The 13,736-nt window shown below is 40.9% G+C and overlaps 2 protein-coding genes across 3 annotated transcripts; both read right to left on the reverse strand.

Moving 5' to 3' along the window:
- Positions 1-2,709: 2,709 nt before the first annotated feature.
- On the reverse strand, positions 2,710-4,886 carry LOC148855033 (multicopper oxidase LPR1 homolog 1-like). Its single transcript, XM_088941617.1, has 3 exons — positions 4,653-4,886; positions 2,907-4,367; positions 2,710-2,763 (listed from the first exon to the last, which is right to left on the reverse strand). Exons 1-3 carry the CDS (start codon positions 4,884-4,886, stop codon positions 2,710-2,712), a joined length of 1,749 nt encoding a protein of 582 aa, XP_088797743.1.
- Positions 4,887-9,113: 4,227 nt separating this feature from the next.
- On the reverse strand, positions 9,114-12,569 carry LOC148855034 (multicopper oxidase LPR1 homolog 1-like). Of its 2 annotated transcripts, none has more exons than XM_088982886.1 (4): positions 12,379-12,569; positions 11,590-11,848; positions 9,652-11,112; positions 9,114-9,566 (listed from the first exon to the last, which is right to left on the reverse strand). In XM_088982886.1, exons 2-4 carry the CDS (start codon positions 11,821-11,823, stop codon positions 9,516-9,518), a joined length of 1,746 nt encoding a protein of 581 aa, XP_088839012.1. In that variant the 5' UTR covers positions 11,824-11,848; positions 12,379-12,569; the 3' UTR covers positions 9,114-9,515. The 2 variants fall into 2 exon arrangements, with proteins under 2 accessions (XP_088839012.1, XP_088839013.1); XM_088982887.1 differs by having other exon boundaries at positions 12,186-12,457.
- Positions 12,570-13,736: the final 1,167 nt, after the last annotated feature.

Consider the following 13,736-nt stretch of genomic DNA (forward strand, 5'->3'; position numbering starts at 1 on the left):
AGTAATGGTGAACATGCTAGGGATTGTACACCTGGGGTTTGATGTCACGCAATTTGGAATCTCCCTCATGTCTGGTGACTTGGACTCTGACTTGGGCGTCTACCTGGTTGGGCTGAGTTGTATGGGGTGAAGCGAAGTATGACCGAGTGGATGTAAGCTGCAAAGAGAACAGTCTAAAGTATGCTCCCTCAATGCTCAAGGTCCCCTTGGTAACGGGCCTGAACTCCTCGCGGAGCTGTTTCCGTTTTATCTGGTGCGCTAATGCGTCAGTTGCAAGATCCCCGCGGAGGTTACAGTCTGCCTGAGTAAGGTCGAGGCATGCAATATGACAGGCCGTTCTAACAGCCGAGACATCAGCACTTTTGGGGGCGCACTGCTTGGGGTGGTTAGCCAACTCTTCCTCGAAGGTCGTCTTGAATCTCTACAGCTCGACCGGCTCCTTGGACAGGTCACCTTAATCTTACAAGGTCTACCGGTTCGATCTTGCCGAGGTGGAAGTCGGCCTAGGCGAAGTGCTTCAAGCTAATTTGCTGAGCTGTTTTGCTGACTCAACACCGAGGTATCGTCTGAAGGCCACTTATCGCTATATGATTGAGAAGACCAAATTAACCCTCACCAGGGTCCATATCTATACTATCTATAAAAGATTAAATGCCCATTCTTTCTAGAATTTTCATTCAACATTTTATACCATTTTTTCTAAACATTTAGCGCGCATAAAGAGGGTATAGACTATCTATAATTATATGTGATCAGAATAGATTGAGGCAAACGCGTTATTTAGGTTGCGGCAAATATGGAATTTGCACGATGTCATGACACCGAATGATCAATATCCATTTTAATTAATTAGTAGCTGATCTGGATCAAGTTAATTACTTTTTGAAGCACGGTATCTTATATATCTATTGAAGGGATAGGTAGGGGTGGTCTCCCCTTTCGCCAAATGGCAGCCCTTCAATATATATATATATATATATATATGTTATGTCATTCGAATGGGTGATTCATATCATCCAAAAATGAAATTGTTTTGGCCACCGGTTTTTTGGTCGATAGTTCAATTGTCTGTTTCGAATGGATGATTCATTCTGACAACACAAATTAAAGAAATAAAAAATGGCCAAAAACCACTGAACAAGTCAACAGGTTGACGGTTTGACCGCTTGGGTCAATGGGTCATTGGTCGTTTCTACGATTTTTGGCCAGGGATCGAAATTAGGGTAAAATGGAACCAGTTGCCTGGACGGTTCCCAATTAAAAAAAATTGAGTGTGTGTGGTCCATTGAGCAGTATCATACGTATTATGGAATTTGAGCATGTGACTCATGCAACCCGAAATCGGAACCTTTTTGGCTATTGGTTTTCGGGTCGATGGTTCGACCGTCTGGTTCAAAAGGATGGCCCATTCTAACAACAGAAATAAAAATGAAAAAAAGAAAATGGCTAGAAAGCATTGAACGGGTTGGCGGTTTGACCACTGGGTCAATGGGTCATTGACCGATTCAATGGTTTTTGGCCAAGGGCCGGGATTGGGATAAAACTGAACCGGTTACCTGGACGGTTCTCAGCTAAAAAAATTTTTAAAATGGTTAGAACCATTGAACGGGTCAACGGGTCGATAGTTCAACCGCCCAGGTTAATGGGTCGTTGATCAATTCAACTATTCTTGGCCAGGGACCGGGATTGGGGTAAAATGGAACCGGTTGCCTGAACATTTTTCGGGCCGAAATGTCCGTCCATATGGGTCAATGGTGATTCAAAAACCATGGTTTTTTTGTGCTTTTGTATTTTCACTATTCAAAGGTTTCTTCTACTATTGCCTTTATTCGAGCGTGTGCGGTATGTTTATTTTTTTTTATTTTCTTTTTTTGTTTTTTTTTTATGTTTGGTCTTTTTCTTCAAGATCCTCCAAAACGGTCTAGGGTTTACCACAATTTTATTTCCAAAACGGTCTAGGGTCTTCTTCTTCCCTTTTGTGTGTTTCGTCTTTTTTTGATTGAATGTATGTTTTCCAAAATGGAACTGATTGTTTAAATGTTTCTCAAGCCAAACAATCCTATTGTCCGGAATTGAATGAGAGTTATCGATGTAAAACAAGAGAGATATAAAGTAAAACTTAGAACTATTACTGTATGATCGTATTCATTTATATGAGATGATTTAATGAAGTAATATTTAAAAAAGTAACACATGATAATTTCCTTTAAGTCTTTACACGAGTTTTGAAGATTTAAGTAATTATAATTACAAATTTCTTATTAAAAAACCATTATCTTTTTAAATCTACAAGTAACGATATTACAATTCCATTCCAATCCCTCGCAAGGAGAGCCCCCGTCCGCTAGTAGTATTTTTAATCCGATTTGAGGTTGTCCTCGTTCTTATTACAGCCACATGCAATTTTGCAATTCCGATTGCCAAAATATATTATCCAATATTAGGAATACAATTGTTGACAGCAAACTTAAGCTTACGACTAAATTAAAACTAACCCCTGCCATATCATATGCAGTACTTATTTCACCACCTACATTAATTAATTAATTAATCAAATTCCACACACAAAATATTTATTATCGATGGATCACCACATTTGAGCAACAAATCAACGCAGAGGACGACAACGATAAGCACAATGATCAGGAGTTTCTTTTCTTTTATTCTTCTTCTTTTCTTTTCTGCTCTCTTTGACATCCATCAAATTAATCATGGTAACACCACCAATGGACGGATCATTGCATTGTCTTCGTGGTCCAGAATCTGGATATAAATGAAAAATGGAATTTAATACAACCAACCCAAGATTAGAAATTTAGAATCAAGTCAGATATTAATCAAGCTTAAAATAGGCATGAATGAACTGATGTGACAGTTACTTGAAGGATTAATGAGTGAGAACTTACGTGACAATGGTATGCATATCCTGGTGCCAAGGTAGGGTCGAATGGATATGGAGAATTGGTCTCCACCAGGTTAAATTTGACGACCACCGTTGTCATAGTTCCGGGGGGCAACTTCACGGTCGTCTTCCATGTCTTCTCGTTTGCCGGTATGTCAAGCACCTGACCGGAGAGGTAGGACGTTACGTTGCAGGCGAGGGCATCGTACTGTTGTGTCATGCAGCTGGTGAATTGGTCCACATTTGTGAGTGGCTGTACCCTGGTTGCTTGATACGTAGCCAAGTGTATGTGCAGTGGGTGGTTATCGCCCGTCAGGTTGATCACCTCCCATATCTCTGTAGTGCCGGATTTCGGTGTCTCTGTTACGGGGTCCTCAATTCTTTTTCCATTTATATAAAGGTGTGTGGGTGACCCTGAAGGGTCTGTGTACTCGTACAGCGCAAGGTATCTTGTCGTAGCTATGGGATCTGTCGTGGACCCCTGGTAGCTCACTAGACTCGTCGGGATGGTGGAGATGTCCGGTACAGAAGGGTTTCCGGTCGCAATGACGAACTTCATGACCTTTGAGTTGAGGTTATCCACTGGATCTCCGTTGGGGTAAGGGTAGTGAGCGTCGTTGTTCATTAGAATCTCGGTGGCGGTGGCAGTTGAGAAGTCGATGATGACATCGGCTGTCTCGGCGGGGCCTAAGAGGATAGTCTGAAGCTGAAGGGGTACGGGGAGGTAGGAGGCGTCGGCTCCTATTTGGGTGAAGTAGACGCCGTTGCTCAGCGAGAGGTGGAAGTAACGTGCATTTGCAGCGTTGGTCATCCTGAACCTGTACTTGCGTCTCTGGACGTTCATGAATGGCCAGGCCTTCCCGTTGACGATGATGGCGTGGCCGAAGTACTCCGGTTGCCACTGTGGGTGAACCGACGGGATGATGCCTGTGTTGTTGATGTAAAGGGAACCATCCGTGTTGAAGCTCCGGTCGAAGATCATAAATCTTCGGTCGAACTCCGCTCCGAATGGGAGATCCAAGGGAAGTTCCACGGCCGGTTCACGGACGATGTAAGCACCGATGAGACCTGCAAGGAGGTTTTCACGTGTCAACCCCAGTGCATGGTCGTGGTACCACATGTTCCCGGCATGCTGGACGTTGGGGTAGGTGTAGGTAGCTTTGGTCCAGGCCGGACCAGTCTCGGAGAAATTGGCGGTAAACCAGGCAAAGGCGCTTCCGTCATTTGTTGGATCATGGACCCCACCGTGAAGGTGGACAACAGTTGGGACCCCACCGTTCATAGGGATAGCGGTGGGAATGGTAGGATCCCAGGGAAGTATGTGGTTTTGAGGGAGGAAATTTTGCCACGTCACGGAAACTGGGACCCCTTTCAGAGCTTCAATTGTGGGACCGGGTACAGTTGCGTCAGCTGCTGACGTCCCATAAGCGAATACAGTCGTTGGAGGTAAATCACGATGGAATTTCTGCATTAAAAGAAGCGGTTCCTCTACGTGAGTAAGTTTATCACAAGCCAACATTTACATGCTACGTGCACGTAAACCACGTCAATGAAGATTTTGAATCGCCGGAAAAAGCATAAAACCCGGGTTAAACTTAAACAATAGAGTTTCCTACGGCAAATGATATTGCCATGAAATTTGTTGCAGGGAATTCGCCGATTGTTCCAGTTTGGAACTGACTAGGTGTTAGCAACTCTCCGAGATCGTAAAATAGTGGCAAATATAGCGGAATGAAGAAGTTGTACGTACCCATTGTTTCTGATACATGCCGATGGTGATGCTGGTGGGCTGAGGCGTGCCAGATGAATTGTTGTATCCATAGATGGTGGGCATCTGTGGGAGTGGATCGACAAACATTTGCAGAGAACCGGCCACTTGAACTAGGGTTGCATCAGTTACAGGAGGCGGAGGTGGTGAGTTGGCGCCGCTACAAAACGAGACGATCAGTAGCGACGACATGATAAGTAACAAGAACTTAGCCATCACCTTTTCTCTTCTGGCTAGATAGCTAGCGACTTATCTGCAACAACTCGTTTTGGAAATGTGGTCAGTATGTAATCATCAATTGATAAACAACCAAGTACTGAACGCTACATTAGGTTTAGCGTCTATCGCTTTCTGCCCGTGAGACATGAAGCAACCGGAGATGTGATCTGATCAAGAAGATATATATCCAAGGCAATTCTACAAATACATGGTCATCTACTACAGAAATAGTCACCAATGATAGATGAATTGAGGATGGATGCAGTCACGTAGGTATTGATGGTGATGGTTTTTCTGATGGGAGAGCTAACCTTAAGACAAATTAAGCAGTGGTCAAGGTTTTGAAGGTGACTTTCACCACCATATATAATGGGAAAAAATGGGTTGATTTAGATGTGGACTAATGGGTCCAATTAATAGGTGATACGATGAGAGAAAGTAGACTAGAATGCTTTCTTAATGTGCATAAAACCATCTATACCACCTGTATGTTGAAAGGGCTAGAAGGGCTGGAAGTAGATAAAGAAAAGGGTCCAACTTATATGAACAGATCAAGATGTCCATGGTTTAACTATGAATATGATATTGAACATAAGGAAATAATGAATGATGATCATGATCCCATGTACAAAACCCCATATGATGATATGACAATGCGAACATAAGAGAGATGAAGGAATGGTTAGCATACCTGAGCTTAAAGAGACAGACAGAAGTATGGAAATTAAGGATGAGGGGAGTGTGGACGGCACAAGCTTGATGATGAATTGGACGTCCAAAGTCACCCTATAAATAGGGGAGGGATGACTTAGGCTCCAGTTGGCAACATGTGCTTCCTTGTATCCAGCAATAACTAGAATAAACAACCCAAACGCCATGTGATCTAAGTCTTCTGGCAAAGTAATTATAATGTGGTCAAGTTGAAATTATATATTGTGTAATAGTGTTTTGATAAATCTTAATTAGGAGTAGCGCTACAGTGATGAGGACTACCTCTTATACAAGAGATGTGAAGGTGTCTTCCCTGATCGACACGTGTTCAAATGAAGATCCACAGATGAACGTCTGTCATTTTTCAAGTCACCTAAACTGGAAATCTATACAACTATCTGATGATGATGAAGGATATATGTTACCATCAGGGCTCCTCCTCGTTGTAACAGACTTTAGTCCTTGATAACCGGTGAGAATCACAGCAAGATAATGTGATTGCTTATAGTTTAATTTATGTGGGGCAATGATAAGTCAAACACATAAATCAATCCTGAGTTTCCCAGCAAAGAGAGAACAATTAAACGTGGAATTGCGCTAATTGGCAATAAGGTATTGATTACAATCAAAGTTCTCTTTTTTTTTTTTCATTTTAGTTCTCGCTTAAATGGTCAGTTTGGTGGTCGCAATTGTCCCTTGACTCGGTGAAGTTTGATCCCGTTTTCACATGAACGCTGTATAATTTATAGATCTCGGTACTGCGATTATTATATTATCTGTGATGCTTCCGTGAACTAAATCAAAATCATTTCTGGGATTGTTTGTAGGGGTGGCCACTGGTCACGAGTTGAGTTTTTCGTTATCTTTTCGAGTTCGGCATAGCTTGTGAAATGTTCGGTCCGATTCAGTTCAAATTGAGCTTTCAGATGAATTCAAGCTTAATATATAGATCGTTTGTTAATCGAGCCTAGTTCGAGCTTAATAAAGCTCAGTTTCTGAGACTATTTGAGCTTTTATATATATATATATATATATATATATATTATTTTTATAAAATGTTTAATTCATAGTTGGGCTTGAGCCGAACTGAGCTCAAACTTTCAAGCTTTTGACTCATGTCAAATTCGAGCTCAAGTATCTAGTTCAAATCGAGCTTGAGCCAAATAGGCTATTAGAGAGCTGAGCTCGAATAGCCAGATATTCATCTCAGCTTAGCTCAAATCCACCTCTAATTGTTGTCTCATGAAAGAAATTACGTTGGTAATAAATCAATTTCTTAACCATCCTAGTTAAATGGATCATCAAATAAGAAATAAAAAAAAAAAAGATTTAAATCATTGATTGGATGAAACTGTTAAACCAATGTTTTAAAAATTGATCCAGAACCAGAACCACTGTGGCCACTAGTTTCTAGGTCAGTGGTTCGACCATTTAGTTCAAATGGACAGTTGTTTAAACTAAAATATAAAAATAATTAAATTAAAAGGTAAGAAACCGTTCTCCAGATTGAACAAGTTGATGGTTTGACCGTTCGGATCAATGGATCATTGACCAAATCAACCTTTTTGACCAAGGAACAAGTTAATGGTGAAATGGAACTGATTGCCTAGAGGATTTCTAGGCTGAACAGTCCGACCACCTAGGTCAATAATGGTTTGATAACCATGTGTTAAATGGTTCAATCAGCTAAGTTTTTTGGGTCACTGACAAGTCAACTGTTTTTATTATTGAATGGTTTGTGGCTGAATTGCAAGGTTTTGAAAACCGACCTGGAATCAGAACCATTCTAGCCACCAATTTCTGGGTCAGCGGTTTGATCATCCAATTTGAATGAACATCCCATTCCAATTTAAACAATAATAAAATAATAAAATAATAAACAGTCAAAACCATTGATGGGTCAAATGGATTGACGGTTTGACCACCTGGACTAGTGGATCACTGGCCAAATCAATATTTTTTCACCAAGGACCAGATTAAAGATGAGTCAGAACCGGTTGCCTAGATGATTAATTCTTAGGCCAAATGGTCCAACTGTCCGGGTAAATGATGGTTGAAAAACAATGATGAAATGGACCTGAATGAGAGTAAAGTAAATTCTAAAGCAAATGAAGGCGTTGGCGTTTATTGCATATGAAGCAAAATGAAACAATTGTTTGGTTTCACCGTTTATCAAATAAACGGTAAAAAACTGAAACACTTTGATTTTTGTGCATGGGGCATTTGGGTAATTGCCAAATTCTTGTTTCCCTCAACACCCTAGCATTTCTTGATATCAAATGTTGATGTGTCACACTTTAATGGGTATTAATCTGAAGTGGAGAATAAAAAGCGTTTAAAGTGAAGCCCAACCAAATAACAAAAACAGGAAAAAACACAAATAAACGTTTAAAGTGAAAAAACACAAATAAACAGCCACCCATAAATGTAAATGGAACCAAACACCCTGAAATGTGTGGATTGACAAGTCACATGGTGTTTGTGGAAATTTTTAACGTTTTGTTCCCCTCTTTTAATAAGAACCCATTCTATAAGAAACCGGATCTCTTGCCCATAAATTATTTATGCATCCCTACCCACATGACACTGCCGCTATGTAATAAGAAAATCGGAACATTTCTTATTAAGGAACAGCCCTACCTTCACGATAAGGAGTTCAAATCAGCCCCCCACAAGATTGCCCCCAACATCTCACAGTACATCTCTGCCGTATATTGAAAACATCTCCCAATAATAATATCAGAAATAATGATGTCATTATTGGGAGATATTCCCAATTTAGGCGGAGATATACTGTGGGGTGTTGTGGGGGGCTGATTTGATCTCCACGATATTATTCCAATACACCACGGTGGTAGGGTCCTATGGGTAGAGATGTGAAAAGAATTTGTGGGTAGTAGATCCAGACTTATTTATTTACTCGCTGTTGCTGAGATGGTCATTTCTGAACCTGACCTGACCCTGAACCTAGATGATACATCTAAAAGTTTAATTGGGTCAGATTCTGAACTAATCCAGCCATATTCGTGTCCAAACCAAATATTAAAAACAAAATCTAATATCTAATTTTTTGGATGAATTCTGGGTACCAGTTATCATGTTTTTAGCTATGGAATTAACCGTTTAGCACTATCTTGGTTCATTGTAAGAAGCCCATTTCTGGCGGTTTCTTGTGGATCGAGAGCAAAATGGCTGGAATGGTGCTTAGTTGGGCCTTATGGTCCATTTCTATTTTGGATTAATGGGTAAGAAACAAGGCTTGTTTCTTGTCCAAATGCAGCAGGAAATGATTCATTGTGGAAAATTTAATTACATTAAATATATCATAAAAAAAAATCTTTAACTGAAATTAGATTGGGTTGGCTCAATTTAGATGTCATATGGCTCTTTTGTTTCAATTTCACTCAACAAATCCCGTATATCACATGGTACTGACTAATTAAATATGTTATAATAAATACAGCATTATATTATATTTAATTATAGCAAATTTAATATTTCTCAAACCAAACATGTTTGACAAAATGGACTGAATGCTATTTTGCATTTCCTTCCTAGTCCCACAAGTTTACAACCATAAATAGAATTTGCCTCAGGTGACTGTTTGCTCATTCTAATCAAATCCATAGAGGTTCAACATCATTTTTGTTTGTTGGTTTTCAACCAGAGAGAGAGAGAGAGGAACGTACCAACTGAGCCACTCCTCATTTGGCTCCTAGTTCCCAGTCTCAGGTTCAACATCATTTTTCCTTGTTGGTTTTCAATGAGAGAGAGAGAGAAATAAATTACATTATCTTCAAACTTAAGATACAATTGATCAAGAATTGATTTGTGCCACCATTAGGCACTTATTATCACTTAAGCAATATAGTATTATAGCATCAAACTTGTCTCTTCTCCTTTTTTCCCATCAATTCAGACCAATTGAAATGGCCGTATCATTGCATTATCTTCGTGGTCCAGAATCTGCGCACAAGAAATTAAAAAATAGGATTTAGTGTAAAACCCGCTCCGAAAGGAACAAAATATATAGTATTAATTTAGGGCTCACATGACAATGGTAAACATATCCCGGTTGAGTAGTGGAATCAAACGGGTATGGTGAATTGGTGTCGACCAGATTAAATTTGACGACGACGGATGTTTGGGTTCCCGGCGATATCTTCACTGCGTTCTTCCATGTCTTCTCTGTAGCGGGTACGTCGATCAATGACCCGGTTAGGTGGGAACCCACAGTGCACGCGATGGCATCGTTGTTCTGGGTCATGCAGTTGGTGAGTTGGGTGACATTTGTAAGTTTCTGAATCTTGATTGCTTGGAACGTAGCCAAGTGTATGTGTAATGGATGATCGTCTGCTGTCAAGTTGATCACCTGCCATATCTCGGTACTGCCGGACTTGGGAGTCTCCGTTACCGGATCCTCAAATCTCTTCCCATTTATATAGAGGTGTGTGCTCGACCCGGATGAGTCGGTGTACTCGTACAATACAATGTACCTTGTTGCCGCTGCGGCATCTGTTGTCGATGCCTTGTAGCTCACTAGGCTCGCTGGGATAGTGGAGGTATCGGGTACAGTCGGGTTTCCTGGTGTAATGACAAACTTCATGACATTTGAGTTGAGGTTATCCACACTGCTACCATTCGGGTACGGGTAGTTCGCGTTATTTTTCAGAATTATATTAGTGGCTTTGGAGGTTGAAAAGTCAATGATGACATCAGCAATCTCGGATGGTGCCAGGAGGATGCTTTGTGTCTGAACGGGTGCGGGTAGGTACGAAGCATCGGATCCGATTTGGGTAAATGAGAGGCCATTGCTTAGGAAGAGATTGAAGTAACGTGCGTTCGCAGCGTTGATAATCCGGAACCGGTACTTGCGTCTCTGGACCCGGATGAAGGGCCAGGCCTTACCGTTGATGACGATCGCGTGGCCGAAATATTCCGGTTGCCACTGAGGGTGAATGGACGGGACAATTCCCGTATAATTCATGTAGAGGGAACCGTCCGTGCTGAAGCTCCGATCAAAGATCATCAAGTTTCGGTCAAATTTTGGTCCTGATGGGAGGTTCAAGGATGCATCTAAGGTGGGATCCCGGATATTGTAAGCGGCGATCAGTCCCGCCAGCAAATTGACACGTGTTAAACCCACCGTGTGATCATGGTACCATAGATTTCCAGAATGTTGGACGTTTGGGTAGGTGTATGTGGCTTTGGACCAGGTGGATCCGGTCTCTCGGAAACCAGAGGTGAACCAGGCAAGGGCGTGTCCATCATCTCCCGAGGGATGGACCCCACCGTGGAGATGGACTACGGTTGGGACCCCACCATTCTTGGGGATGGCAGTGGGGATGGTCGGATCCCAGGGTAGTATGTGGCTTTGAGGGAGGTAATTTTGCCACGTCACATACGTTGGGACCCCCTCGATGGCCTCAATTGTGGGACCCGGTACAGTTGCCGTAGCTTGAGATGTCCCAAATGCGAAGACCGTCGTTGGAGGCAAATCACGGTGGAATTTCTGCATAACGATAATAAGGCAATCATTGACGTGGATATCACACAGTATGGATGCCACGTGTATGGTGAATAAATAAAATTTATTTTCAATGGAATTTTGATTGGTTAAAATGCTTTAGGTATAAGATACCATAGAAATTGCCCGTTGAGGGTTCAACACTTGTGAGATTGAAACTTTGAAAGCAGGTGAAGCAATCCTTTCATCACCAGTTTATTCTTGACTTTTCTTGAGAAAATAAAGGAGAGAACAAATTTCGGACTGTTGTTAGGTCAAAAGCTCAATGTTTTGCAACTGTACCGGTCGGCCGGAACATATGATCAGTCAAACAGGTCACTCACTCCGGTGAACTCACCGATCATCCCAGTTATATAGGCCAACGGTTCTAAGCTCTAAATTAAACCATAGCGCAACGTAATGAAATAGGGAGTGTTGAGTTGATCATGTGTGTGAGACAAGAAAAAAAGGACGAGGCTATACCCATTTTTTCTCATACATGCCGATGGTGAGACTGCAAGGCTTATAAGAGTCTTCTTCGTAGGAGTAACCCAAGAGCTTGGGCATCTGCGGCAGCTCATCCACGAACATTTTCAGAGAACCGGCCACTTTATTTAGTACCGCGTCTGTTATTGGAGGCGGAGGTGCTGGGGTAGCTCCGTTACACACCGTGATGAGTACTAAAGATGTGAGAGCTAACAAAAGGTTGGTCGCCATCTTTTTTCTTCTCGAATCAGCTTGTCTGCAGAAAAGGAAACTTTCAGAAATCCATTAGTATGCAATCAGATGATAGATAGACGATTCAATAAAGACTATGCTTTATGAGTTGCGCTATTATAAGTCATTGAAACTAAAAAGCTTTCAATGACTTAACCCTATAGCTAGCCACCCTTAAGCTAATTAAGGTATATATAATAATCCAAGATCAGAACAGGGTGGACTGCAGGACTATGAGTAAAGTGAAGATATAAAGGAAGATGGTGGTGGTGGTGGTGCGGCAGAAGTGGTCTTAGCCGTCGTCCATAAATCTTGAACCTCAATTGGATCAAAGGAAGGCTCTCAAAAGCCTAGTTCCATACCTTGAAGCAAAGACCTATGTACTTCTAACCTCTGTCTTCACATCATTGATTATCATCTTCACCAACACCATCATCCTCTATATATAACTACGAGAGGAGAGGTTAAGTGACAGGACACACCTACGAGAGAGAGAGAGAGAGAGAGAGAGAGAGAGAGAGAGAGAGAGAGAGAGAGAGAGAAAAGGAATTATACCAAATTAAGGAGAAGGTGAAAGCTAGGGAGGAGGGGAGAGAGAAGACAAGAGGCGTGTGCCAAGCACAAACTTGATGATGAATTGTAGTCCGAGCCAGTATACTATAAATAGACACAAGGGATGGCTACGTATGGAGACATGCGTCTTCCTTGTATTGAGCACAGAGAGGCGACGCGGGTGACGCAAACCCAACGTGGTGTTGTCCAAGATAAGTAATTAACAAAGCAGCGACGCACTTCTGTTATATTTTAAGCGGGAATTAGTAATCAAAACTGGTAATATCTTCTTAGTAACTAGCTAGTATCTGGAGGTAAGCAACTACCCCAGATGATTTGATTCCTTAATTATGCATGGCAATGGAATGCATACAAACATAGGTCAATCAAAATAATTCAAATAAGAATACGTACCCCACCACCACCAAACAGAAGAACAGGCTAACAATGTGGCAGAAATTGAAGAAGATGTTGGTAACTGTCATCTTCTTTTAAAATGGCTGGTTAACTTTTTGTGATTATCACCTTTACTTAATTAATTAGTGCATTACTACTCATCCCACATTAATTAATATATTGTCTTTTCTTGAATTATTGCTATTAATATTGTAAATGTTGATAGAGTTTTTGACTTTAGAATTACATCACCAACCTCAATTACCTCTCCTGTTTAACGTACTAGCTCTTCTTCCTCTTTTCACCATTACCATTTTCCCTTTCACTTTTTTTGGGTGTGGTTGGGTTTGGCAAAACCAAATAGCCCTGTGAATATATGTTGCAGAAAGTGAAATTTTGTAGGAAAAATTTAGCCGTCTTTGATAGAAATACATTTTATCTTATTAGAAAGATATATCTGTGATAAATGTGATTTATTATTATTATTATTATTATTATTATGGAATGGCTAAAAATAGAAGAAAAAAAAAAGATAAAAGAAAGAGAATTAGTGTTAACTCATTACCCTCTGACCATGTCAAACGGTTCGTGTATGTAGTTAGCTCAGTGTTTGAATGAAAAACCAAAGTATCACATCAACTGATGTTTGATTTAAAACACTGACGTATTCATCAAATTTCATTGGGGTTGCATGTGACAACGGTCGCAGGAAAACTTTTCACGTTTTACAAGCAAATAGTTCAGGGGCTAAACGGACATAGAAATCCTGATTGAATCTTTGGTTAGTCAAGTTTGATCAGCCTTTGTACTATGGATTGAAATTTGAAAAGATTGATTTGGTTACTGGTTACAGTCTTCCCTCCCCAAAAATCAAACGAACACGATAAAAGTATTTAAAAAGAAAGGCCAAGAACGAGCCGTAGTGATTTGTATATATATATGATCAGACTGTGATTAAAGTTAAT

This window comes from Nelumbo lutea, chromosome 4 (assembly GCF_056320005.1).
Source record: "Nelumbo lutea isolate HS-2025 chromosome 4, American lotus-T2T, whole genome shotgun sequence".
Lineage (NCBI taxonomy): Eukaryota > Viridiplantae > Streptophyta > Magnoliopsida > Proteales > Nelumbonaceae > Nelumbo > Nelumbo lutea.